Source organism: Garra rufa, chromosome 19 (genome assembly GCF_049309525.1).
Source record: "Garra rufa chromosome 19, GarRuf1.0, whole genome shotgun sequence".
Classification (NCBI taxonomy): domain Eukaryota; kingdom Metazoa; phylum Chordata; class Actinopteri; order Cypriniformes; family Cyprinidae; genus Garra; species Garra rufa.
In genome coordinates, this window is record NC_133379.1 from 24,117,617 (window position 1) to 24,145,597 (window position 27,981).

Genomic DNA, 27,981 nt, shown 5'->3' on the forward strand with positions numbered 1-27,981 from the left:
CATTGATTAGTTATCTCAAAAACCCCTTTCTCTACCTGTCCCTGGTAGCGCGTATCCGCCATGTTTGTAGTTTTTTTTTTAAACAATTGTTATGCGTGTTTGTAGTTCTAATCGGATCCTCGTTCACCGCGCAATGTGTTGTGGGCAATATTAGCCGTTAGAGCGTGCATTGATCCGCACTTCGAATTCTTAAGTTAAGTAGTAGACCATCCGGGAATAATTTGTGTGCATCTGTGTGAAACACGCATAGGAAAAAAGAACGACAGAAAGAACGGCTCCCCCCCAGCCGCGACTCGGCTCCCATCGTTCATGTTTATGAGCCGTTCAAAAGAATCGGTTCGTTCGCGAACGTCACAACTCTAGTGGAAAGGTTGGTAGTGCCGATTGTTTTTTTGGCATATCTCGGACCCTAGGCTGACCAGAGAGACGCGGTTTTTTCACAGACAATTTATGGGGCAGGCAGCGAGCGGATCGTGATGAAAGATCAGCTGAATTTTACACTTTATGTTTCAGGCTAGAAATCGCTGATACAACCTTTAAAACATTAAAAAATATCCTGGCTCTTTCAAACTTTATAAAGGCAGTGAATGGCTGTTAAGATTTTGAAGTCGAATAAAGTGCATCCATCCATCATTAAAAGTACTCCACACAGCTCCGGGGGGTTAATAAAGGCCTTCTGAAGTGAATCGATGCTTTTGTGTAAGAAAAATATCTATATTTAAGCTCTAAATGCTAGTTTTGTTTATAGCATCTCCTCTTGGCTTATATCAAAATTTCTTTACAAATTCTTGTTTTGTACTTCTATTTTGTAACCGGTGTTTTGTTTTGCTCTCTCCACTGCACTTCTGCAATCGCCACCATGTTCGCCAATGCATGACAGTTAGCAGAAGCTGGAGATTATGGTTTATAAAGTTTTAAACATGGATATTTAATTATTGGATATTTAATTCACTTCAGAAGGCCCTTATTAACCCCCGGAGCTGTGTGGAGTACTTTTTATGATGGATGGATGCACTTTATTGGACTTGAAAATCTCAACAGCCATTTACTGCCATTATAAAGCTTAGAAAAGCCAGGACATTTTTTTTTATATAACTTTGATTGTATTCGTCTGAAAAAAGAAAGTCATATACACCTTGGATGGCTTGAGGGTGAGTAAATCATGGGGTAATTTTCATTTTCGGGTGAACTATGCCTTTAAGGTCGATCTCAAACTACAAGCAGGCTTAATATTTTATATACTGTATTATGCTATTTTTGTATATTAGCTAATAACTAAACAATATTTTCTTTCAATTACTGTACCTCCATAGCTTTTGCAGTCTGCCATCAACGTTCCCCCAGATTCTGTGGAAAAGACTATCGATGATATATTGTTCCTGAAAAAGATCAACCTTGACACCAACCCACAGTAAAGATTCCATAATTTCCTGATACAGTATATGCATTTGCAGATAACTTTCTGTTAGGATCTTACTTTTTGAGCACATATGCTGTATTTCTTTTTTTTCCAGGCTTGGCATATCTCTTCAGGCCTGCCTGCTCCAGATTGTGGGTTATCGAAACCTAGTAGTGGAGGTGGAGAAGCTGCGTAGAGAGCCGTATGACTGTGAAAACACAGCACATGAGGAGATGCTCATGAAGGTATTATCAGTAACTCACTATTAGCGGTTGCCAGTTACAATTTATGAAATAGCACAGCCTATGGGACATAACAGTCTGTAATAGTGATGCCTATCTCAAATATCGTTTTACTCACCAGCTGTGGAAGGAACTCCGTCCTGATTCTCCTCTCTCTGGACGCATCTCAAAGCAATGGTGTGAGATCGGTTTCCAAGGAAACGACCCCAAGACTGATTTCAGGGGCATGGGTCTCCTGGGCTTGCACAACCTACTGTGAGTAGAGAATCTGCAAAAGTCAAATCAGGACGAAAACATTAGATCCTTATAGTAATTTAAATGCATGTACTTAAATGACATTTTGTTATCTACATCATACCAGATCTTGGCTCTGTTCCAAAACAGTGTGCCTTTGCTGTCTAGTAGCTATGTAGGCAACTACCTTCTATGGAAACATCCTAACCATTATGGAACCTCAATTTGAAATGCTCCACATAGGCTTGTGCCATTAAAATAGCGATAGGTTTTGATATTAGCATGTTGCTAAGCTAACATCACAATACCATAATAGGCTAAACATCAAATACATAGCTTACATTGTGTAAAAAAAATAAGGTTTTGAATGGCATTAAACTAGTTTTTATTAGTTAACGATAGTTAGCATGTTGCTAAGCTAACAACGCCATATTCTATTAAGCATTAAATACATAACATACATTGGGGAAAATATGTTTTTTTATTTACACTGAACTAGTTCGCAAAACATTTTGATGTTAGAATGTTGCTAAGCTAACAACACCATACTCTAATAAGCAATAAATACATAACAAATTGGTTAAAGTGAGTTTTTATCAGTTAGCAAAAGATTTTGATATTAGCATATTGCTAAGCTAACAACCATAGATATATATACGTAGATGCCTCATTAGCGACTGTTTCTATGGGCCTTTATACATAAGCCGTCTGCCATTTTGCTGCGGTCCACTTGACGTCATTCACCCATAGATCTATATAATTGACCATAGTACGTTAATCACTGAATATTCGAAATGCCACAGTCCTGCACAGCCGTTGGTCTGCGAACCTACAGTATGGTGAATGACGTCAAGTGGACCATTCCAAAATGGCGGACACATCTACGTGCTTGGAGCGGTCCAATGGGGTATCTACATATATATACCTATGCTAACAACACCATACTCAATTAAGCATTAAATACATAACATATATTGGTTAAAATACGTTTTTGAATTACACTGAACTAGTTTTTATCAGTTAGTGAAAGTCTTTGATGTTAGCATGTTGCTAAGCTAACAACACCATACTTTAGGCAATAAGTAGATAACATACATTAAGTAAAACAAGTTTTAATCAATTAGCATGTTGCTAATCTAACAAAACATTTCTTTAAATAACATTAAATACATAACATACATTGGATAAAATACTTTTAAAAATTGCACTAAACTAGTTCTTGGCAATAGATTTTGACATTAACAAGTTGCTAAGCTAACAGCACCATACTTTATTAAGCAATAAATGCATAACATTGGGTGAAATGTTTTTGAATTACACTAAACTAGTTTTTATCAATTACCATAAGATTAAAATGACAATATGTTGCTAAGCTAACAAAACCATACTCTAAGCAATAAATAATAACATGCATTGAGTAAAACAAGTTTTTATCAATTAACAAAAGATTTTGATGTTAGCATGTTGCTAATCTTACAAAACAATACTGTAACAAGATTAAATATGTGACATAGATTGGATAAAATAAATTTTTTAATTAACATGTTGCTAAGCTAACAACACCATACCTAAAAATTGTGCATTTTTTTATCACTACTGTTTACTAATGATTTAAATAAATGTATTTTGTTTGCCTTCTTAGATTCATTGAGCTTGTTGCAATTCATTATCATTGGTTTAAGTTGCCTAGCTTTTAAAACACAATGTAAAGAACACACTTACTGTACAGTATGTGCCCTGCAGTCTACATAGGCAGCTCACTAGGGTTTTGAACAGAACAATTCAATCGCTAATTTTCCCTTTCATTTGCAGGTATTTTGCAGAGCATGACAAAGCCACCGCTCTCCAAGTTCTTCATGACTCCCTGCAGCCCAAACACAGGTCAGATCCTTCAGACAGAGCTCTTGGGTGGTTCCTATGTACACTCTATTGTATATACTTAATTATTTTTACATCCAAAAAATACCCTAAATATCACTGATGTGCAGTAAGAAACATTCAAGCATTAAACCAAACATTGGACCAAAACCAACCCACAGCATCAGGGTCTAGAGTATAGTTCCCCAGAAAGCTTTTATGAGTGTATTGCTTTATACTGTGTGTGCATACCATATTTATTTTAACAGGTGATTTTTTTCACGCTGTGCAATCGATCACACCTTCAGCATGCTCTGTCACCATCATGCACATCATGCACCCACACATTCCTTTTTTTCTGTTCCTGCTTCTTTTTTTTCCATCACTGTCATACGCAGGAGCGTTTCCAAAGAGGAAGCCAGGTACTCCATCTTTTCTCTCTCAGTAAGAAATTCATTTGATCATTTTGCCTCAGTCTAATGGCTGTATTTTGTTGTTGTTGTTATTTTTTAATCTCAAAACGTCCAACCTCACCTCACTCTAAACACAAGGCTTATGCTCCATTATAACGTTGGTTAGTAGCCGTGAATGCTTACTCTTTTCTCTAGTGAATCTTGTGTTATTGTCGTCGTTTAGAGTTGACTGCATTATAGTTGCTGTTTAAAGAAGTTCACTTCCAGAACAAAAATTTACAGATAATTTACCCACTCCCTTGTCATCCAAGATGTTCATGTCTTTCTTTCTTCAGTCGTAAAGAAATTATGTATTTTGAAGAAAACATTTCAGCATTTCTGTCCATATAATGGACTTCTATGGTGCCCCGAGTTTGAACTTCCAAAATGCAGTTTAAACGCAGCTTTAAAGTCCCCAAGAAATCAAAATTAAAGTTTCATGGCTTTTAGTATGACATATCAGAAAACATATTAGAATATGTTAGCCTTAAGGTTATCTATAAGCTAGTGTGCTCCAAAACAACGACAAAATTCACGATTACAAGATATGAGCATTCAAAACTTAAAGTCTCTTACTTCCGTCAATAAGAATTAACGATTTGGATGACATCACGCCGCACTTCAGCTTCTCATCAAATGTTCTGTCCAACCTACACTATAAATAGACATTGAAGCTGCGGCTGAGATTGGTCAATTGTTCACAGTGTTAGTGTTTTCTGTATGGTGAATGGCATGTAGTGCACAATGTACAGTCATGGACAAAATTGTTGGCACCCTTGGTAAATATGGACAAAGAAGGCTGTAAAAATAAATCTGCGTTGTTTCTCCTGTTGATCTTCAGTCAAAAAATCTGCAAAATTCAAACATTTCATTAAAAATAAAAAATAAAATTAAGTGGGGGGAATATAATATTATGAAATAAACGGTTTTCTCTAATACACCCTGGCCATAATTGTTGGCACTATGGGTGTGCAAAGCAGTCGGTATTTGTATCTGTATTTGTATTTGTTGAGGGGGGAAAAGTATTTGTATTTGTATTTGTATTCGAGTAAAATTCAAAATAGGTGTAAAATCCTGTTTTTTTTGTATGTTACACTTATAATTTACGTTATAGTGTAAGTATTCTTTAATTATATCCATTATAATAATTATGTATATGCAATATTGGATGATGTTTTTGAACATGTAACAAGGAACGTCATTGAAAAGAAAATAACATAACAGCCATTACCTCATCCATGGTTAAACCAACCACTAATAAAATACCATTGTGAACATTATGAACTCCACCACCACCCGTCCTTGCTGGAGGACGCTGAACAGACAGAATAAAAACAAATAATACTTAAAAGAACTGTTCTTCTTCTGAATGAACTTCTTTCCCGTGGCGTCTGCCGTTGCTAAGTAACCATGACCTGATCTCTCAATGAAGACTCGGAAGCTTCAGCAAAGCATAAATGGATTTCCAGCATTAAAAATCGCTTGCAGTAGCTCTGCTATTAAATTTATTTTAAAATGGTTATTCCTGTACAGATATGATAAGTTGTTCCTCCAACTTGGCTGTTTTTCTATGTTATTAAGGGAAAGGTTGAAGCTGACTGGTTGGTTCTGTTCACATGACCTGCGCTGCGCTTGTGGCATTCTGAAAAGTTGAGATGTATTTATCTGGATGCGGCGCGGACGCGCCTGGAAAAAACGAGCGCGTAGCACCGTGTCCGCGTCGCTTCCATTATGAGCGCGCATACCGCGCGTCTACATGTGAAACAACGAACTTGAGCGCGCATGTGAACGGCCCCTAATATAACCAAGTAGTCAAACTCTGCTTCCTAAAAGCTATAAACTATAAACCAGTTAAGGTACAAAAATAGTGATGCAGTGAAGTCTTTTTTCACCCAGCCGAGTCTTCTCTGTTGCTGTGTGTAGCAGCCTGTGTCAGTCACCTCTTTTAACCCCACCCCCGACTCCTGAATGTCACTCACTCACTCACGCGGACATGCACTGACTGCGGTCTCATGAGGAAACGCAGCTTTTTGATATAAAGTTTTTCTTGTTCCCGAATACAAATATTTTTTAAAGTATTTGTTCGAAATCAGTATTCGTGAAAACACTCTATTTGTGCCTTTCCGAATACCATATTCGGGTTCGGCTCCACCCCTAGTTGGCACCCTTGTATTCAAAACTTGCTGCAACTTCCATTTGCATGAAAAACAGCTCTGATTTTTCCCCTTCATGCCTGATGAGGTTTGAGAATATATGGCAAGTGATTTTAGACTATTCCTCCATACAGAATTTCTCCAGATCCTTCAAATGTTGGTGCTCACTCTTCTTCAGTTTATCCCACTCATTTTCCATAGGATTCAGGTCAGGGAATTGGGATGGTTATGGCAGAATCTTGTTTTGTGTTTTTGTTTTGTGTTCAGTGACTAGTTTTTGTGTTGATTTTGATGTTTGTTTTGAATCAATGTGGTGATGGAAGATCTAACCATGACCCATTATAATAATCTAACTGAGCAAGTCCGTTTTACCTTTTTTTATCTGTTGGTATTTGATATAAAACATGATGGCATGTATCTGAACAAGATGTCTAGGACCTTTGGTGTAAAATTAGGTCCACAAAAAAGAACATCTGGTGATATATTTAAATGTGGACATGGGGCACTTTTTTTTATCCCCGTGTGCACCAAACCTTTAATGTGTTCTAGCTCCAAAAAAAATTCTCATTTCATATGGCAATAAAAGCCAGTCCTGGCTGAAGTTCCAGTATGGTAAATTAATATGGTGCAGTTTGTTTTTGCATTAGAGCAGATGATTTGTTTCTTGAACAGTGTCTGAAATGACTTGTTGTGATGGAGGTGCAGTTTTCCTTTATTTGTTATATTTTTTTCTGACACTAAAATTCAACTGATTTCTGCAATTTTCCATCTGTGATATTTGAAGAGTATTTGGCCACTTAAATTGTTCTCTTTGCTGCACATTAAGACAATATTGAAAAACATCATGTTTCAAGCAGATTTTTAACATATCCAGTCCATTAAAACTTCTTAATTATTACCCTGATGTTGGAAATGAGAATATTTAATGTTTTAAGTATTTTCTTAAAGCCACTTTGTATTGTGTAAAGATCAACAATCTTTTGCTGTACATCAGAAGTATATTCTTTGGTTTTACCCATTGTGATGAATGATAAGGTTGGTTTGGGCTTTGTGTTACTAATATTTATTCATCTGTGCACCAAGATGTCATGAATGGACAACATCATGTTTCCAGTCACCTTGGTGTGTTAAGAAATTGGACATTTCAATGGAAATATATTTAGGAGATAATTTACTCATAAGAATTTCTAAGGATGCCAATAATTGTGGCCAGGGTGTATTTGAGAAAAACATTTTTTCAGAAAGTTATATTCCCCCTCACTTTAAATTGTTTATTTTATTTTTTATTTTTTTATTTTATTTTACTTTAATGAAATGTTTGAATTTTGCAGAATTTTTGACTAAAAGAGCTAAAGGGGAAACAATGCAGATTTATTTTTACAGCCTTCTTTGCCCATATTTACCAAGGGTGCCAACAATTTTGTCCATGACTGTATTATATAATGTCAACTAGAATGTTAAAAATGTTCAGTGTTAAGTAAATATTTTTAAATTGTTGTTTTGTATTTTTTTTTTTAAAGCAGGACAAAACTGTAAAAAGCACATTTTGGCTATTCAATTTATGCAATGGTGAAAAAATTGGCAAAATACATGGGGGAAAAAAACCCACGAAAAACCGTGTCCGGTAATTGGCCTTCGTCCCAGTGTTTAATTTTGTTAGGCTTTGGCCAAGAATTTTCATTTCGGTGCATCCCTAAGCAAAGCGACCGGTTATTTTCTAAATAAAATGACAATTTATATACTTTTTAACTGCAAACGCTCATCTTGGTCTAGCTCTGCTGAACGGTGTGTATTCCTGTTTATGACAGTTAGGGAATGTCAGAAAACTCCCGTCTCATTTTCTCCTCCAACTTCAAAATTGTACTACATCGCTGCCGAAGTACCGACCCAGTGTTTACAAAGTGAACATCCAAAGAAGGTCAAATACCCTTTACAAAAAAAGGTAAAACAGCAATGTAGAACGATTTTGAAGTTGGAGGAGAAAATGAGATGGGTTTTTTTCGACATACCCTAACTGTCATAAACAGGAATGCACATAGTTCAGCAGAGCTAGACCAAGATGAGAGTTTGGGGTTAAAAAGTATATAAATTATACATTTTTGTAGAAAATAATTGATTGTTTCGCTAGATAAGATCCTTCTTCCATGGCTGGGATCATTTACAGCCTTTTGAAGCTGCATTTACACTGCATTTTGAAGTTCAAACTCACAGGCTCCATAAAAGTCCACTATATGGAGTACATTCCTAAAATGTTTTCCTCAAAAAACATCATTTTTTTATGACTGAAGAAAGAAAGAAATGAACTTCTCGGATGACGAGGTGGTGAGTACATTATCTGTACATTTTTGTTCTGGAAGTGAACTTCTCCTTTAAGGACTGTTAGCACAGGACTGAGTGGACACACTAACGTTTTTGTTTTTTCACACAGCAAGATGAGCAAAGCTGAGTGGGACAAGAAGAAATTTGACAAAGCCATTGGGTGAGTTTAGAATATTGCAAACTATTGCATGCACTCAACCAAAGAGCCAGTTCTTAAGTGTGTGGATGTTAAAAATAATTCTGCTGTGTGTGCAGTAGTTATTAGTAGCCGAGCGCCTGAATCCTTGTTGTGTGTCAGCACTGATGCTTTGTGTGAGGATTTGAATCAGGCTCTTCTGCTTGTCATGAGCTTTCAGGATGCATTAGCTCTGATGTGTAACACGAAGCTTGTTCAATCACTGTGCTGCTGACATGTGCACACACAGATGCAATTAAAGCACAGAGCAGATGGAATCATGCAGACAAACACTGGCAATGTCTTAACTTTTTATGTTTATTTACACCGAAACAAGGATTTCTTTTACTTTGTGTTTTGTGCTGACCTAAATCTTTTGTGGCGCAGATACTCCTTTGCCATAGTTGGCATAAACATCACAGACCTGGCGTATTCCTTGCTGGTGAGCGGGGCTCTGAAGACTCATCTGTACAATGTGGCACCAGAGATGCCAAGTCTAGTGCACTTCCAACAGACCTTCTGTGAGTGTTATCATAATGTCGCTATTGTTGTTGCGAACACAACTCTTGTCGGCAATTTCTTAGACTACAATAAAAGAGTATAGATAATGATAATAATAGTTATTATTAATGTAAACAAAGAATATTAAAATAAATACATAAATTATATTTTGATCTTTCTATCAATCTATCGACCAACTACATACATACAATATATTTCATTAATAACTTATATAATTTCCATAACATGAATTTCCCTAAAAGTATAGAAAAGTATATATAGTATAGTAATAATTATTATTATTACTATTAATAATAGTCAAATATTTGTTTAACATTATACAATTATAAACTTTTATGAAAATTATATAACTACAATGAAAAAAATAAAACATAAAAGATATTGTGTATTTTTTCTATATATTTATTATAATGTTATTCATATAATTTACATAAAATTATATTTCAGTAAAAGATTATCATATACTATTATTACTACGACTGAATATTAATATTATTATATATTTGTGGATGAATTATGCAATTTATACAGTTCAAATTATTGATTTTAAATGATAAAATCATTGTAAAACATTTATATTAATAGGAATATTAATTTAACTTTATTTATATAGTTTGCATAAATTAATTTACAATAATAATAATTATTATTATTGTTTTCAAATATTTGTTTAAAATTATACAATTATTCTTTATGAAAATTATATAACTAAAATTATTTAAAATAAAAAAATATAAAATATTGTTTATTTTTCTATATATTTAATATTAATAATGCTATTTAGATAATTTACATTAAATTTTATTTAATAAAAGATTATAGATATCACTACTACTGCTACAACTTCTACTACTAATTGTTATTAATAATAATAAAACTAATAATTTATAATAAAATACATTTAAAATAAATACATTAAAAATTATTATATTTCGATCATTTTATCTATCAGTCTATCTGTATACTATACACATACATACAATGATTTTATTTAATAACTTTATATAATTTGCATAAAATAAATTTCTCTAAGAGTACAACTGATAATAATAATTATTATTGTTTTTAAATAATAATAATAATAATTAAACAACAACAATTATTATTTTTTATTTTATTATTAGTGTTGTCAAATATTTGTTATGAATTTTACAATTACTTATTAATATTTAAAATAAATACATTAAATATAAATATTGTGTGCATCTCTCTCTATTAGTAACGTTACTCATATAATTTACATAAAATTGAATTACGTAAAAGATTATAGATACTACTACTACTACTAATTATTATTATTATTATATTTGCGGTCAAATATTGGTTTTAAATTATACAATTAATTAGGATTATGTAAATGATATACAATTATAAAAAAAAACAATTATATACAATTAAAAATTATAAATAAACAAATAAATGACTGTTTATTTCTTATTTATTTTTGGTTTTGCAGGTATTAATTACTAATTATTTTTCTTAGGCTATCTGATGCAGGAGTTCCACAGGTTCTGGATCGAGGAAGATCCATGCGACATCATGGAGTTCAACCGCGTGCGCACCAAGTTCCACAAGCGTGTCCTGAAGCAGCTGAAGAACCCTGACATGGCACTGTGTCCACACTTCACTGCCTCTGACCTTCACCTGGTCAACCTGTAGCTTCTCATTCATCTCAACTCACGTGACCTTTCACCTTCTCATCCTTAAAGCCCATGTCTCATTACTGCCAACTGCTTAGCCGGTCTCTTTCTCACACATTCTCACACATTCAGCCCATCTGACCAAAAGCAACTGAAGATCACCAGCACTGCTGAAGACCATGTTGATTGTACGTGTGCATGGCAACAGTGCACCACCTTACAGCTTTCACACCGATTGTGATATTTACAGCTATCTGAATGTGGATGGGAGAGAGAGATCTCCCGATACGACAGAGCTCCCTATCCACCAGTAGGTAGAGCTGTTGGTACATATTGGGAAAGACAATCTTCAGGCGTGCGAGAGTTTATACCCACATCCAACACAGTAGGCTGCACTGATACCAGGCACACTTAGAAACAGGTGGCCATTGTTTGTATTCACTATCATATGCTTTTAGACCTGTTATATTAAAGATAACCTTTGTTTAATTATTGTGAAGGAATATTCAAAGTTCAATACAAGTTAAGCTCAATCAACAGCACTTTTGGTATCATGTTGATTACCACAAAAAAAAAAAAAAAAAAAAAAAAAAGTGAGGCACTTACAATGATAGCGAATTGGGCCAAAAGAGGGTTTGCACTTTTGCACTTGTGTCACGATTTGGTCCGTTACCCGGATATGCATCCATATTGCTGATACTCAGATGTAAACAACAGCATGGATTGCATGGTTAATGTACTACTGAATACATTGTTTTGCTAATTTATGCTGTCTAAACCATGGAAAAAATGTGTGGAAGCTGCTAAATCATATAGAGAAGGACTTGGTAAGCAGGAAAGGGCACAATATTTTGATAAACTAAAGTTAATAGGTGGTAAAGATACGTACAAGCAGTATTAGTTAAGATATTTCACCTACCTGACCGGAAATGATAAGAACAAACATGAATGTTGTCAAGACTCTTGCCCTGGAAATCCTGGTTCAGTTTGGTCAACCACAAACGCCTTTTGTTCCTCAGTTTTTTTGCATTTTTTTTTTTATTTGTTATAACTTTTGGCAGTCTATAGTAACTTAATCCAAATGTTTTTCCCGGTCCGACGATTAGTACAGCCTAAAACATGAAAATAATTGAACATTTTCAGCAGGAATAATCAGGAAAATATGCCAGTTTTGTTCGGTTCAGTGGCACTGTTTACGCTCATTGCCGCCAAAATGGCTGATTGATGAGGCGTCGTGAAAACACTCTATTTGTAAATATTAAAATACTAACTGTTTTAATACTGTAGCCACAAGATATACATGTTAACATAATTTTAGTGTTAAAAAATACTAACCTTTTCTGTGTAAAGTTATTTCCAATTTTCCATTGTTGGCATCACAACCCTAAAAACAATTGTAAATATGATTATTTAAACAGATTGACAACTCAAATCATACATTTTAACAGAAGTCTTAATGTAAGTGCTTTAATATTATAAGCATCAAATTTCACGTTTAAACTGAAAAATCCCATTCACGTCCATTGTAGGTTTTAATAAAGGCACAATATGTACGATTTTTTATTAAAATATCCAAAAACCACTAGAACAGTGTTATATATTTTGATGAATTGTGTACTTACATTATTCCGAATGTTTCCAAGAATGTTTAAATCCAGAGAAATTTCAACTAGTGGCCAGTCCCTTGCCATTGCTTCGCCTGACAAAGACGCCTTGATTTCCGGTTTTATTTTGTAGAAAACATAATATGATATGCGTTTGATTAAACAGATGACGAACGCACAGAGTAGCATTATAACACAACTTTAAACAAACTCTAATGTATCTAACAATAGGATGACACAACAGTGCTGCTTTACCCGACATACACATGACCGGAAGCAGCAGAAATGGTTGACTGTGGCATAATTAAAGCTCCGCTGCTTTCAAGTAATGTGTTGCGCTCGTTTCTCCTTAGCAATCGCTTCAGCTGCCTCATTTTGCTTTCCACCCTGCTTCATACAATAATGATAATAAATCTTTAATACATTAGCTCATCAATAAATGTGATTTCTGCCGATTCCCGTTGGATTGCATCAGCTTTGGGCATAAAGACGACAACTCCCATGATTCCGCACTAAATCACATTGTCATCAAACTACGCCTTTGTTTTTGTTTTTTTAATACGCACCCTCTAGTGGCGAGAATTACATACTAAGCCTTACATTTAAAAGGGACGAATTTACATTAATTTTTGTGGTAATAAACATTATCCCACAGATGTTGTTGGTCGAGTCTAATTTATATTGAACACGAAACTTTCCTTAAAATGGAAATCATTTCAGCTTGCTGTATTTACAGATAATCATTCATTCATACGTTCATAATCATTATCATCATCATGTTCTGAATCTCATTCTTGTACCACATACTTACTACTACATGTTGCCAAGAAGCAGAGCTTAAAATCAAATATTTACTTGCCAAATACGGTAGGATAATGTGTGTTTTGTGAATGTTATCATGCAGAGCACATGATTGTTTTACAAATGTATTAGTGTTGATGTAAAAAAAAATACGGAATGTTCCATTTTTCTGTTCTAGCACCAAAGCAATAAGTGACGTTTAGAACAGTTAGTAGAACAGTCTTGTTTTCTTTTGCACAAGTGGTGCCTCTATTGTATTATTAAAAACACGAATTAGCAGAATTAATGTAGAATTCTAAAGTTTCGCCCTTGGTGTGAGTATTTCAGGCTTTCTTTGGTCTCTTCTGCACTTTGTTGACTTTTACAGTTGTGTCACATCACAAATGCATGTTGCTTTTTTGTTTAAGTTTGGCCATTAACCCTTTAACACGATGGACGGTCACAGGGTTTGCATGATGATTTAGTTTTTGCCTGCAAAAGATTTGTGTTTCAGAATGTCACTTAATTTTATTGTTGTTAATCGGTGCAATGAATGTCTATGCTACTGGCAGTGTTAAGCAGCTTCTTTATAATAGCTATTGGTTGAACTGTGTTTCCACATGATTTTTAAACGTGTATAAAGTGTCATATATTTCTCATTGCAGCACTTTTACAGATGAGACATAAGCACTTGCTGTACATAAAGCCATAGAGGTGGAATACATGGAAACGTTATTAAAGCTCATCATTATGCATGGCTGAATGTTTATGAATCTGTTGGGTTTTTGTGTTGTCGTTCACATGCGTAAACACCTCGATGCTTTGAGTTATCAGGAAATTAAATCATTGTTCTGGGGTGCTTTATAAATCATCAAACCTCAGAATAAAAGGTGGCATGAAATGAAATGCAATTACCATAGTTTTAAAACGTAATGGATTCTTAGAATTCTAGGTAAACAGACTTTAAACTGAAAAAGTGTGTGTATCAAGTACAATTATGGATGAGTTCAGGATGTTCAATATCCTGTTTTCATTCTAAATAACTAAAACCTAAAAATACAAAGCGATAGATAGCACCTAAAAAAACACCTAAAGGACCCTCAGACTGTGAGAAACAAGATTCTGTGGTGGTAGCAGCCTTCTTTCAGCAGCAGGGACTGAGGGACTCGTCAGAGTAAAAAAGCTTAATGCACCAAAATATTGAGATAGCCTAAATGAAAACCCAGTCCAGAGCATTCAGAAACTCAGACTGGGCAGAAGGTTCACCTTCGAACAGGACAATGATTCTAAGCAACCGCAACTCTGTGAATGTCCTTGAGTGGCCCAGCCAAAAACTGGGCTTGAACCCAATCAAAAATTTCTGCAGAAACCTGAAAATGTTTGCCAGCCCCCATCCAAGTTGACAGAGATTGAGAGGTGAAGAATGGCAGATAATTGCCAAATGTTGATGTGCAAATCTTGTTGCGTAATACTTAAAAAGACTTGAGGCTGTAAAAGTGCTTCAGGTAAGTAATGAGTTAAGGGTATGAATACTTATGCAGTTTACTTATTTCAGTTTTTTATTTTTAATAAAATGTATGAAGTTGTGGCAGTTCTGTTTTTGCTTTGTCATTGTGGTACATGGAGTGTATACTGATGTGAAAAGTGATTTAAAAGAGTTTAACAAAAGGCAGAAATTAAATTAAATGAATTTGTGAATGAAAAAGAAATGAAGGGGTATGAATACTTTTGCAAGGCTCTGTAGATAGATGGCAAAATCATCACAAAATTACCATAAAGTATATATAGTATATAGGAATGGGAGCGGCCATTTGTAAATTAAACGTGTAAAGCTTCTGTTCTTATCAGTTTGCAGCCATTTTTTAGCTGTACAAAACAGCTTGTTTTGCTTATTGACATAATTTTAATATATTATCTTAATTATGAACACATAATGGTTTGTAATGCAAACAGTTTTACCTTTACTGCACTTTGTTATTCTTCTCGCTATTTTTCTACAGCGGCTAATGAACCAGTCTTTCACATTTACAGAAAACGGCTTCCGCGTTAAAAAAAAAAAAAAATTGACAACCATTTGCCAATATCGGATTAAGATAGTAAAAAAAACTGTACAGAAATATTTGTAATAATAATAATGACTAAAAATGAAGAAAAGGAGAATTAACAAAACCTAATTGTAATAGTAGTACTGATGATGATACTAAATAAAACTGTCATCAACAAAAATACGTGTTGTTTTAAATTTGACCGCACGGGGGCAATAACGTTCAAGCTATTGCGAGCATATTCTCTGACAGACACAGGACCGTCAGTTCACCCTCAGATGCATTTCAGCCAACGGTTATGTTTGGAGAAAGCGGGTGCGGCTCTAGCATGAATGATATTGTGCTTCAAAGAAGGAAATCTAAATAGTAAGTGCCCATATACATAATGTGTAACATTAATTATTTAAAAGATTATTATTTAACATTATTATTCATAAGACGTGCCTGCGAAACCGAATCACCATTTATAAAAGATGTCAAAAACATCTTAAATTAGCCTAGGCTGATCTTCTAGTCTCCCAGCCTGGCTTAAATGATCTGTTGACAGTTTTAAATTGGTTCTGTGCACTTTCAACTGGTACAGACTGAGTGACCATCTTAGCTAGGACCGGTATCTAAGCCATCAAACCTGGTTTAAGGCTAGTCTATTTAACTTACAAAGCAAAAGTGTCTGATATCTGAGACTACAATGTCTGTGTGATGACAGACATACACACAAGGTGTTCAGTCTTCTCATAAACACAGGTTAGGGGTTAGACAGGACTGTTATCTGCCCACTCATAACAGTCAAGGCCTAACGCGACATGACAGCCAATCTGACATCGGACACAGTCTGTCACAAGCAAGTTCCTGTTTCCCCAACACGTGCCTTATTGTGGAGCGGCCAGTGACAGCGTTTAGCATAATGTACAAACATTTCATGACAGGGATGTCGAGAGGCATTAAGAACCCTTTTAGCATGATAACAAATAAGATGAGCTCAAAGCGAGACGGGGCATTACCATCAACCAATATATAACTCACAGAACACATCGGCTCCTAGATTTTATGTTGAAGGTTTTTGCTTTAGTATTACTTCATGATTGTATTAAATGGCTTTACTTCAAGCATACTGTATTTTACACCTGTGCCCTACAATAGGGAATAACTTAAAACCATGCTAGTATGCATTGTAGTATATACTGTAGTATATACTTTGTATGAAGTATGCAGTAACTATGTTAACTGTGTGTTTATGGAATGACATAGTACCATAATACCCCTACTAAGTATGCATTGTAGTATATACTGTAGTATATACTTTGTATGAAGTATGCAGTAACTATGTTAACTGTGTGTTTATGGAATGACATAGTACCATAATACCCCTACTAAGTATGCATTGTAGTATATACTGTAGTATATACTTTGTATGAAGTATGCAGTAACTATGTTAACTGTGTGTTTATGGAATAACATACTACCCCTACTAAGTATGCATTGTAGTATATACTGTAGTACAGTGGTGCCCAACCCCCATCCTGGAGATCTACCATCCTACAAAGTTCAGCTCAAACCCTGACCAAATACACCTGAACCAGCTAATTAAACTTTTAGGTAGAACTTGATAATTACAGACAGCTATGTTGGAGCAGGGCTGGAACTAGAGTCTGCAGGTAGGTAGATCTCCAGGAACAGGGTTGGGCACCCCTGCTGTAGTATATAGTTTGTATAAAGTATGCAGAAACTATGTTTACTGTGTGTTTATGGAAAAACATAGTACCATAATACCCCTACTAAGTATGCATTATAGTATATACTGTAGTATATCTAGTATATACTGTAGTATATACTTTGTATGAAGTATGCAGTAACTATGTTAACTGTGTGTTTATGGAATAACATAGCACCATAATACCCCTACTAAGTATGCATTGTAGTATATACTGTAGTATATATTGTGCATGAAGTATGCAGTAACTATGTGTTTTTGGAATAACATACTACCATAATACCCCTACTAAGTATGCATTGTAGTATATACTGTAGTATATACTGTGTATGAAGTATGCAGTAACTATGTGTTTTTGGAGTAACATACTACCATACTACCTCTACTAAATATGCATTGTAGTATATACTTTGTATGAAGTATGCAGTAACTGTGTTTTTGGAATAACATACTACCATACTACCTCTACTAAATATGCATTGTAGTATATACTGTAGTATATACTTTGTATGAAGTATGCAGTAACTATGTTAACTGTGTGTTTATGGAATAACAATACCATACTACCCCAACTAAGTATGCATTGTAGTATACTTAATGTGCAGTATACAATAGACGAAGTTAGCATTCCTTTTTGTAATTAGATGAGTAAAGTTTGTAATTGAAGTTTGAAGTTGGAGAGTTTGAAACAGTTTTAAAAGCTTGAAGTTTGAAAGTTTAGAGAGATTTTTGCATTATTAGCATGTTGTTAGCATGACCGATTACCATTAAGATGAACATTAGCATGATTAGCATGTTATAAACATGTTGGTAACTTGTTTTAGCATGATTATCATGTTGTTAGCATGTTGCTAACATTTCTGGGTATGACTAACATGTTTTTAAAATGATTAGCATTGTTGCTAACATGTTTTTAGTATGATTAGCATGTTGTTAACATTATTAGCATGTCATTAACATGAAGCATGATTAGCATCTCGGTAGTATGTTTTTGGCATTAGTAGCATGTTGAGAAGAAGCTGAAATAGTAGATCAGTAGTTTTAAACTGTTGTAAATGTTTCGATTTTAGCATGATTAGCATGTTAGCATGTTTTTAACATGCTTAGCATGTCGTTAGCATTTTTTAACATGATTAGCTTGTTGCTAGCTTGATTAACATGTTTTAACAAGATTAACACATGGTAGCATGTTAGTATGATTAACATGTGGCATTTTGGGCTTAATTAACATGTTTGCATGATTAAAATGTTGCTAACATGTTTTTAATAACATGTTTTTAGATTTATTAGCATGTTTCTAGTAAGATTAACACATGGTAGTTGTCCAGCATATTGTTAACATGCTGGTAGCATGTTTTAGCATGATTAGCATGTTGTGAATAAAAAGCTGAAATAGTAGATCAGTAGTTGAAATTTCAAAACAGTTGTAAAAATTTAGATTTGAACATGATTAGCATGAGTAGCATGTTTGCTAGCTTGATTAACATGTTTTATCAAAATTAACACATGGTAGCATGTATGATTAACATGTGTCTAGCATTTTGTTTAGCATATTGTTAACATGTTGGTAGCATGTTTTAACATGATTAGCATGTTAACATGTTGGTAGAATATTTTAGCATGATTAGCCTTTTGCTAACCTGTTGTTTGCAGTTTTGGCATAATTAACATGTTTGCATGATTAGTATGGTACTAATATGTTTTTACACTATTCTAATATAATTAGCCTGTTGCTAGCATGATTATCATGTTGTTAACATGTTGTGAACATAAGCATTATTAATAAAATGTTTTTTGAATTATTAGCATGTTACTAGCATGTTTTTGCATAATTAGCATGTCAATAGTATGATAAGCATGTTGAGAAGAAAAAGCTGAAAAAGTAGATCAGTCGTTTGAAATTTCAAAATAGTTGTAAAAGGTTGAAGTTTAAACTTTTAGATTTTAGCATGTGTCACAGTTCTGTCTGTTCATGTCTTTGGTTTTGCCCATTTATCTTCCCCCTGTCATTTTGTTATCATTTGGTTTAGTCCTCGTTTGTGTAATCACCGTCATCTGTCTCACCTGTGTATTATCAATTAGTCTGTCTTTATAAGTCTGTTTGTTTCTTGAGTTCCCTGTCGGTCGTTAAATGTTGAGCATGATTAAAATGTTTTAACACCTTTCTAATATAATTAGTCTGTTGCTAGCAAGGTTAGCATGTTGCTAACATGTTTTTAACATAAGCATCATTGTTCAAATGTTTTTAGTATTATTAGCATGTTAGCATGTTGCTAGTATGTTTTAGAATGATTAGCATGTTTATAACAGGATTAGCATGTTGTTAACATGTTTTTAGCATTATTAGCATGTTGAGAAGAAAAAGCTGAAATAGTAGAGCAGTAGTTTGAAAGTTCTAAAATAATTGTAAAAGATTGAAGTTTAAAAGTTTAGATTTTAACATGATTAACATGTTTTTAACATGCTTAGCATGTTGTTATCATTTTTTAACATGGTTAGCATGTTGATAGCTTGATTAACATGTTTTAACACCTTTCTAATATAATTAGCCTGTTGCTAACATGGTTAGCATTTTGCTAACGTTTTTAACATAAGCATTGTTGTTAAAATGTTTTTAGTATTATTAGCATGTTGCTAGTATGTTTTTACCATCATTAGCATGTTGAGAAGAAAAAGCTGAAATAGTAGATCAGTAGTTTGACAGTTGAAAAGAGTTGTAAAAGATTGAAGTTTAAAAGTTTAGATTTTAGCATGATGAGCATGTTGTTAACATGTTTATAACACAATTAGCATGTTGTTAGCATGTTTTTAGCATTATTAGCATGTTGAGAAGAAAAGGCTGAAAAAGTAGATCAGTAGTTTAAAAGTTTAAAATAGTTGTAAAAGATTGAAGTTTAAAAGTTTAGATTTTAGCATGATTAGCATGTTTTTAACATGCTTAGCATGTTGTTAGCATGTTTAACTTGATTAGCATGTTGCTAGCTTGATTTACATGTTCTAACAAGATTAGCATCTCATTAGCATTATTGGCATAGTATTAACATGTTAGTAGCATATTTTTAACATAATTATCATGTCGTTAACATGATTAGCATCTGGATAATGTTTTTTTACATGATTAGCATGTTGCTTTTATGTTTTTAGCATGATTAGCATGTTTTTAACATGCTTAGCATGTCGTCAGCATTTTTAACATGATTAGCATGTTGCTAGCTTGATTTACATGTTTTAAGAAGATTAGCATCTCGTTAGCATTATTGGCATGGTATTAACATGTTAGTAGCATGTTTTAACATTATAAGCATGTTGTTAGCACGGTTGGGCACTATTAGCATGTTTTTAGCATGATTAGCATGTTGTTAACATGATTAGCATCTGGATAACGTTTTTTTACATGATTAGCATGTTGCTTTTATGTTTTTAGCATGATTAGCATGTTTTTAACATGCTTAGCATGTCGTTAGCATTTTTAACATGATTAGCATGTTGCTAGCTTGATTTACATATTTTAACAAGATAAGCATCTCGTTAGCATTATTGGCATGGTATTAACATGTTATTAGCATGTTTCAACATTACAAGCATGTTGTTACCATGTTTGGGCATGATTAGCATGTTGTTAGCATGTTTGGACATGATTAGCATGTTGTTAGCATGTTTGGGCATGATTAGCATGTTGTTAGGATGTTTTAGCATGATTATCATGTCGTTAATATGATTAGCATCTGGATAACGTTTTTTTTTTTACATGATTAGCATGTTGAGAAGAAGAATCTTAAATAGTAGATCAGTAAGTTACTTAATGTCCGTCTGGTTTCATTGTTCAAGTTTTGAAATTGAATGCTGCTTCACCATTTAATGAACACTATATAGACTAGTGTAAATAATCATTGAACTTTATTTAATTTAACTATAAATGTTTTTAAAACTACGTCAAAAATACTATACTGCAGCAAAACTACTCACGGCAGCAGTGTACATACTTATCACATTACACAATTTTTTACATTTGCTAAACTTGAACTGAAATAGCTTTAAAAAATGTAAGTAACATTATAAAATAAATAAATAAATACAACATGACAACCACATTTTTTTAATGTATGTCAGTTTGCTCTTCTAAACCTATATTCCTTCCCGAATGTCAGGTAATCTTTTAAATGTTCATCAGAGTAACTGGTTTTATAATATTCAAAATATTCTAACCAAACCAACACGGTTACACCATCAACTGACGGGTAGAATCAGATAGCTAATGTAAAAACTGCACATTCATGTTCACTGATTGCGTGAGTGACTAGAGCGCGCACAAACCATTGACATTCCTGCACACTCCATATTTAGTTGAGGTTCCTCACAGCTTTTCATCCTATTTGACCTTGAGGGTTGGTTAATATATCACTAGAGATCGCTAGATGAATTGTCCTAGTATAAACACCTATGAAACATATTAAAAAAGTAAATTAGCAATGTTACGATTCTGAGGCTAAACCCTAAAGATAAACAGACATGAAATGTGGGCTCTGCACTGTGGTCCTCAAGGTCATTAGCGTGACTGTCTGTGTTCTAACATATGTACCAACATCTGTTATAGGAGGGCATTTAGGCTTTGAGCACCAACCGCTGTTTTCCTGCAATATTTATTTGTATTCCCGTCGTGTACTGCTTTCCCCTTTCTGCAAGGTTCTTGTAGGAGAAGAAAATCAGACTATTTACTGTAATGTTAGTGCTTTGTGTTGTTTTTCAGTGACCCTCCATGGCATGGTCATTTTTGCTATCTGCTTTTTAAAGATAGTGTACTTCAAAGATAAGTGCATATAATACTATTCTCAAAAGAAAAATGATAAATTATACAAATAAAAAACTAATAATGCAAACTTGAATAACATTTCTAAGTAATGAATAAATGCTGTCCCTGAAAAATAATTATCTTTTTTGGTCATGCATCATCATGACCACATGCATTGAGGTTTTTATTAATGCTTTCTGCGTGGATATTGATGCAGACAGCCTGTAATGCCTTTCTTTCCTCTCCAAGGAACAATTACTGTCATTAAGTACTTAAGTCTAAAAAGAAGTTGTTTTCTTCCTGTCAGAATGTGTCACTCTGTTTCAGTGTCACTGGATCGAACGTCCTTGCCCCTAGTTCCTGTATGTATCATATGTATATGTGATGAAAAACAACTATGCTATATTTTCTAGTTTGTATTCACCTTTTTCTTCCCATAAGAGCAGGCGTGACCATTTGTAAATTTTGATATTGCAAATACGTGTGTTTTACCATATAATTTAAAACATTATCTTGATGATGAGCAGACTGGTCTGTAGTGCTACAACAGTGTTTTAGTGCCATGTAAAAAAAAAAAAGAAAGAAAAAAAGAAATAATGAGATTAAAGTCGTCATATTTTTAGAATAAAGTCAACATTTCAAGAATAAAGTAAAAAATTATGAAAATGAAGTCAAAATATTTTGAGAATAAAGTTGTAATTACAAGAAGAAAAGTCTAAATGTTTCGAGAATAAAGTTGAAATGTTACAAGAATAATGTCGAAATGTTTTGAGAATAAAGTCTAAATTTCGAGAATAAAGTCTAAATATTTCGAGAATAAAGTCGAAATTACAAGAATAAAGTCGAAATATTTAGAGAATAAAGTTGTAATTACAAGAATAACATAAAAATTATGAGAATAAAGTCAGAATGTTTCGAGAATAAAGTTTAAATATTTAGTGAATAAAGTTGAAATGTTGCAAGAATAAAGTCTAAATTTTGAGAATAAAGTCGAAATATTTAGAGAATAAAGTTGTAATTACGAGAATAACATCAAAATAAAACCGAAATGTTTTGAGAATAAAGTCAAAATGTTTTGAGAATAAAGTCGCAATTGAGAAAAGTCGAAATATTTCAAGAATGAAGTCGAAATTACAAGAATAAAGTTGAAATATTTAGAGAATAAAGTTGTAATTACGAGAGTAAAGAAAATGTTTTGAGAATAAAGTCAAAATATTTTGAGAATAAAGTCGAAATTAAGAGAATAAAGTCTAAATATTTTGAGAATAAAGTTGTAATTACGAGAATAACATCAAAATAAAATCTAAATGTTTTGAGAATAAAGTCGAAATGTTTTGAGAATAAAGTCTAAATATTTTGAGAATAAAGTCAAAATGTTTTGAGAATAAAGTCTAAATTGAGAATAAAGTCTAAATATTTTGAGAATAAAGTCTAAATATTTTGAGAATAAAGTCAAAATGTTTTGAGAATAAAGTCTAAATTTTAGAGAATAAAGTCTAAATATTTAGAGAATAAAGTTGTAATTACGAGAAATGTTTCGAGAATAAAATTTTGAGAATAGAGTCAAAATATTACAAGAATAAAGTCGAAATATTTTGAGAATAAAGCGGTAATTACGAGAATAACGTCAAAATAAAATTAAAATGTTTTGAGAATAAAGTCGAAATGTTTGAGAATAAAGTTCAAATATTTAGAGAATAACAAATTCAGAGAGTAAAGTCGAAATGTTTAGAGAATAAAGTCTAAATGTTTCAAGAATAGTCTAAATTTCGAGAATAAAGTCGAAATATTTAGAGAATAAAGTTGTAATTACGAGAGTAAAGTCTAAATATTTCGCAAATAAACTTGAAATTACGAGAATAATGTCAAAATTATGAGAATAAAATCTAAATGTTTTGAGAATAAATTTGAAATGTTTCGAGAAGAAAGTCTAAATATTTAGAGAATAAAGTTGTAATTACGAGAATAATGTCAAAATGACAAGAATAAAATCTAAATGTTTTGAGAACAAAGTCGAAATGTTTTGATTATAAAGTTGAAATTTTAAGAATAAAGTCAAAATTACTCAAAATGTTTCTAGAATAAAGTCAAAATTTCGAGAATAAAGTCAAAACAATTTTTTTTTAACATGGCACTAAAACACTGTCGTAGTAGTCCAAAATGTTTTACCGTTTACTGCACGTTGTTTTCCTTATAGTGGATAATGAACATGAAGTCTCACCCATAGACTTCCACATTTAAAGAAAAAGTGGATACATTCTATATATTGAGGAGTGTAAACTGTTTGGTTCTCAACATATACAGTATATATATATATATATATATATATATATATATATATATATAACATTGACATTAGAGTAAATCATGACAGGATTTTCATTTTTGAAAGAACTTGTTTGATTTAGATGTCTTTTGCTGCGATTTGCTGTGAACTAACCCAAATAAAGACACAGAGGAGCCATTTCATATCCATTAATATTTTACTAAAAAATGATCAAAATAAATATTTACAATTTTAACATATTAACCTAGTTAGGACACCACTTTAATCACAGCATTAGAAACCATGGGGAAAAAACCTAATGCCACTCTCCACACACATCTTCAATATGCATCAGGATCATTGTGTGTGTGTGTGTGTGTGTGTGTGTGTGTGTGTGTTTGAGACAGAATGAGAGAAGGCAGAGAGGATAAAACAATGTGTGCTTGAGTAAAAGTACGTGTAATTAGGGGTCGTCGGAACAGGAGGGATCATAAATTGCACTTTCAGATCAAATGCAAGTTAAACAGAACTGGGCGGTAAAAGACTGATCAGTATAGTATCCTGAAGCTTTGAAACTGTCCATGTAGTGTCCTTTCGTCCAGATGTCCGTTGCTACAGTTTTCTGGAGAACATGCTGAAGGCCTGAATGAGGTTACACAGTGTTTTTCATAAAAAAAAGGCCAAAGCTGGACTCTGACCATGGCTCTCACGATTACAAACAGTGTCTTCAGAGGCGGTCGGTGTTCTGAACACTTCTATTCTATTTCTATACACATTTGCGCGGTTAAGTTAGATTCGTTTCTCGTCCGATTGGATTTCGTTATATCATTCATAAAGACGTCTGCTCTAAAATGAATGGACGAACATTTAAATACTTCTCACTTTTTTTCAGTAGTCACATAAATCAAAAATAAATATGCTTCTGTGGAAAAAAATCAAAACAGTCTAGAGGGTACCATGGTCTACGACTGCACAGTGATTATGCAGGGCATGGCTTGGGAAAGAGCAGCGGCTGAGATGCACTGAGGGTGTGTGCCACATTCCCGAGAATCATGGGCGCATAGGTCACTGGCACTGATAACATGCCCATGTTATTAAATCCATAGAAGTACATCTACATATATCAAATCTTTTTCATGTGTTTTTTTAAATCGTTTTCTAATCATTATTGCGATGAAATCCTTTTTCTACAGATGGTTTAAAAAGAGAATTACACTCTGTCCACTACAGAATTGGCTATTTACAAATTCGTTAAAAAGCAAGCGAGTTGTACAGTCTGCTATTTACAAAAAAATGTAAATAATTTACTTTAGGTATGATTTTATAGAATATATATATATATATATATATGAACTCTTCTTCACAGTTTATTTAATAAGTATTCATTAATACCATATCCATGTTAATAATACCCTCTCGGGCAAACAAATGCCCAATTTTAGCTATGTTAAGATGTCGAGATGCGGCGTTTCGGTTTGGCGAGGGTTATGGCAGAGTGTTAGAACGAGCAGATCTTTTTTTTGCCAAACAGCTACCGAGATTCAGTTGAGTTTGCTGTTTTTTCTTCCCACCCGCTTCACCCTCAAAGGCAGCACGAGTTCTTTGAATGTACATGATGGAAACACAGAAGTCTGTGCGATAACCATCCTCCAAACAAGTAGTATCTACCCCGGTGTGTGAAGCCGTCGGGGGCCTCGGTTCCCTTCGAAATCTACCGTGTCGGCACGATCGCTCAGCTTGGTGGCGTCATTGCTGTAGGGTCGGTTTTCTGATGTCTGTTTTGCGGTCTTGTGGAGTTTAAGGCACTTGAACGTTTTTGGTTTTCACGGCAAGTCGGACGACACCAGAGCCAGTCCGGAGCTCTGCCGCAGAGAGGGGCCGGTGTGGACAGCCTTCGGGCAGTCGGGAGTCAGGACGCGCCCGTTCTCGCCCACGCTCCCCGTAATGGACAGGCGCGCCTTGTTCCGCATGGCTTCGGTGAAGGTGAGCTGCGTCCGGAGAGAAAAGAAACATGGGAACAAAGAGAACAGGAGTCAGCTGTGCATACTTAAAATGCCAGAGCGTCATTATTTGAATGAATGCACATTATCAGCAAGCACATACAAAACACCAGAATATGACACAGTTCAGCGATGAAGCGTCTTAAATGCATCTGGCATAGTCCTTTGGAGCCAAAGATTACTTGAAATTCACAACTAGGGGGTTTTGAAGACTATGCCTAGGGTGAAATGATCATCTCAAGCTTGGTTTAGCTATTCTTCTTTACTCGGTAAGAGAGGTTACCGCACTGGCGTGTGATTACAAACGTGTACAGTCCAGGTACCTCGATCTTCAGCATGCGCAAATATGTGAATGCACGTCTCCGACTTGGAGGACACGTGGAGGAGACAGAACAAGGACGTCACAAACACAAGAAGCTTTACCACGGCAAGCTACGGCAGCGAGAACAGAGGAGCTCCACTTACGACTGCCGGGCACCTACGTACATCTGACCTCCTACATCTCTACTCCTTCAGTGGCGTAGACGTTGTAACCCTCTCTATATGTGGCTAAACTCTGAGTGCTGTGGGTGGGACTGGGCCCGGGAGAAGGATGGGGGCTAGGGAGGGGGACGGGACTGGGGAGAGGAGAGGAAGAGGGGCGACGTTCAGACTGTTCCACCTTCATTCTCTTGGCCTCGTTTCGGGACTTGTAGCAGAACTCGATGAGGGCCACCAGCATGGCCAGGCCCAGGCCCCCGACCAGAATGTAGAAGACCCCAGCCACATTACTGAGGCTGAGGGCCTGTGAGCTCTTGTCCTGGATGCGGAAGGAAGGAAAGGAACAAGAAGACAGGAAGTTAATGTGGCGGGAGCGGAGCTCGCGTACACTTGCACGCTCACATTCAGAGCACTACTCTACGACTCTACTCGCTACCAAAACACATTCACACACATTCACAGTTTACAGACAAATCAATTCATATCCTCCCAATCAACCTTTCGCTTGCAGGCTAATCTGAAAAGCTGATATTTTTGAGGCGACTCCTATCAGGCATCGATGCTTTGACAGCATTTAAAAGGTGACAATTAGTATGTAATTACTTGAGATGTTTTCATTTTTAATTTTCGGCTGAGCTCTCGCTAGCTCCAATTACACAGTGAGACAGGATTTGAACTTCTTACTGTGTTCTAGCTTATCTCCACATGTGACGTGTTTCTCGCTCCACAAAAGTCGGGCTTGCTTGTATTGTCATGCAATGGTACACTGGGTTAAATAAATGTAGGTAACCTGGTCTCATGGCAAAAACATACCTGGGGGAACGTTTAGGGTTTTTAGGGCTGTCCTCGACTAAAGATTCTGGTCAACTAGATGGCATTAATTTATTAAGAAACCATATAAATCATAATAATGATTATTTAATTGCCTACATAGCCTAATAAGCACATGCAAAAAAGCTTGCCACAGCACAACGGCAGATATAATCATTCTGAATGTGTCAGGGAAAAACAGCAAGGAGACTGGATTGACATTTTAATAATTTATTGATAAAGTAACGCTTTCTTTGTTTTCAGTTTAAGAGATTATGTCAGTGACACTGACTTGTCATCTCCGCAGTAGTGGATGTTTCATACGGATTACAGAATCTGAGAATATTTGTTTTCCATTTGAATTGCTTTATTTGAATGCAGACATTTCACTCTCTATAGATATATTTTTCATGTCTGTAAGGCAAGTATACACAAAGTTTTTAAGTTTCACACTCAAGTTCACAGAGACCAAGATGGCAGAAAGCGCATCCGGTTTGCTTTCA

The 27,981-nt window shown here is 34.5% G+C and overlaps 2 protein-coding genes across 2 annotated transcripts in view; one reads left to right on the forward strand and one right to left on the reverse strand.

Moving 5' to 3' along the window:
- elmod1 (ELMO/CED-12 domain containing 1) overlaps window positions 1-14,144 on the forward strand; it is an 18,024-nt gene extending 3,880 nt beyond the window's left edge. Inside the window, exons 5-11 of the mRNA XM_073824940.1 lie at window positions 1,314-1,411; window positions 1,515-1,644; window positions 1,763-1,896; window positions 3,688-3,756; window positions 8,766-8,816; window positions 9,219-9,352; window positions 10,837-14,144. Of these exons, the coding sequence (XP_073681041.1) occupies window positions 1,314-1,411; window positions 1,515-1,644; window positions 1,763-1,896; window positions 3,688-3,756; window positions 8,766-8,816; window positions 9,219-9,352; window positions 10,837-11,012 (792 nt within the window). The 3' untranslated portion in view covers window positions 11,013-14,144. The remainder of the gene's footprint in view (window positions 1-1,313; window positions 1,412-1,514; window positions 1,645-1,762; window positions 1,897-3,687; window positions 3,757-8,765; window positions 8,817-9,218; window positions 9,353-10,836) is intronic.
- A 10,238-nt stretch (window positions 14,145-24,382) lies between these two features.
- The window catches only part of LOC141292015 (glutamate receptor 4-like), a 36,713-nt gene continuing 33,114 nt past the window's right edge, over window positions 24,383-27,981 (reverse strand). Inside the window, exons 7-8 of the mRNA XM_073823992.1 lie at window positions 26,850-26,987; window positions 24,383-26,176 (exon numbers count right to left, since the gene is read on the reverse strand). Coding sequence (XP_073680093.1) covers window positions 26,012-26,176; window positions 26,850-26,987 — 303 coding nt within the window. The 3' untranslated portion in view covers window positions 24,383-26,011. The remainder of the gene's footprint in view (window positions 26,177-26,849; window positions 26,988-27,981) is intronic.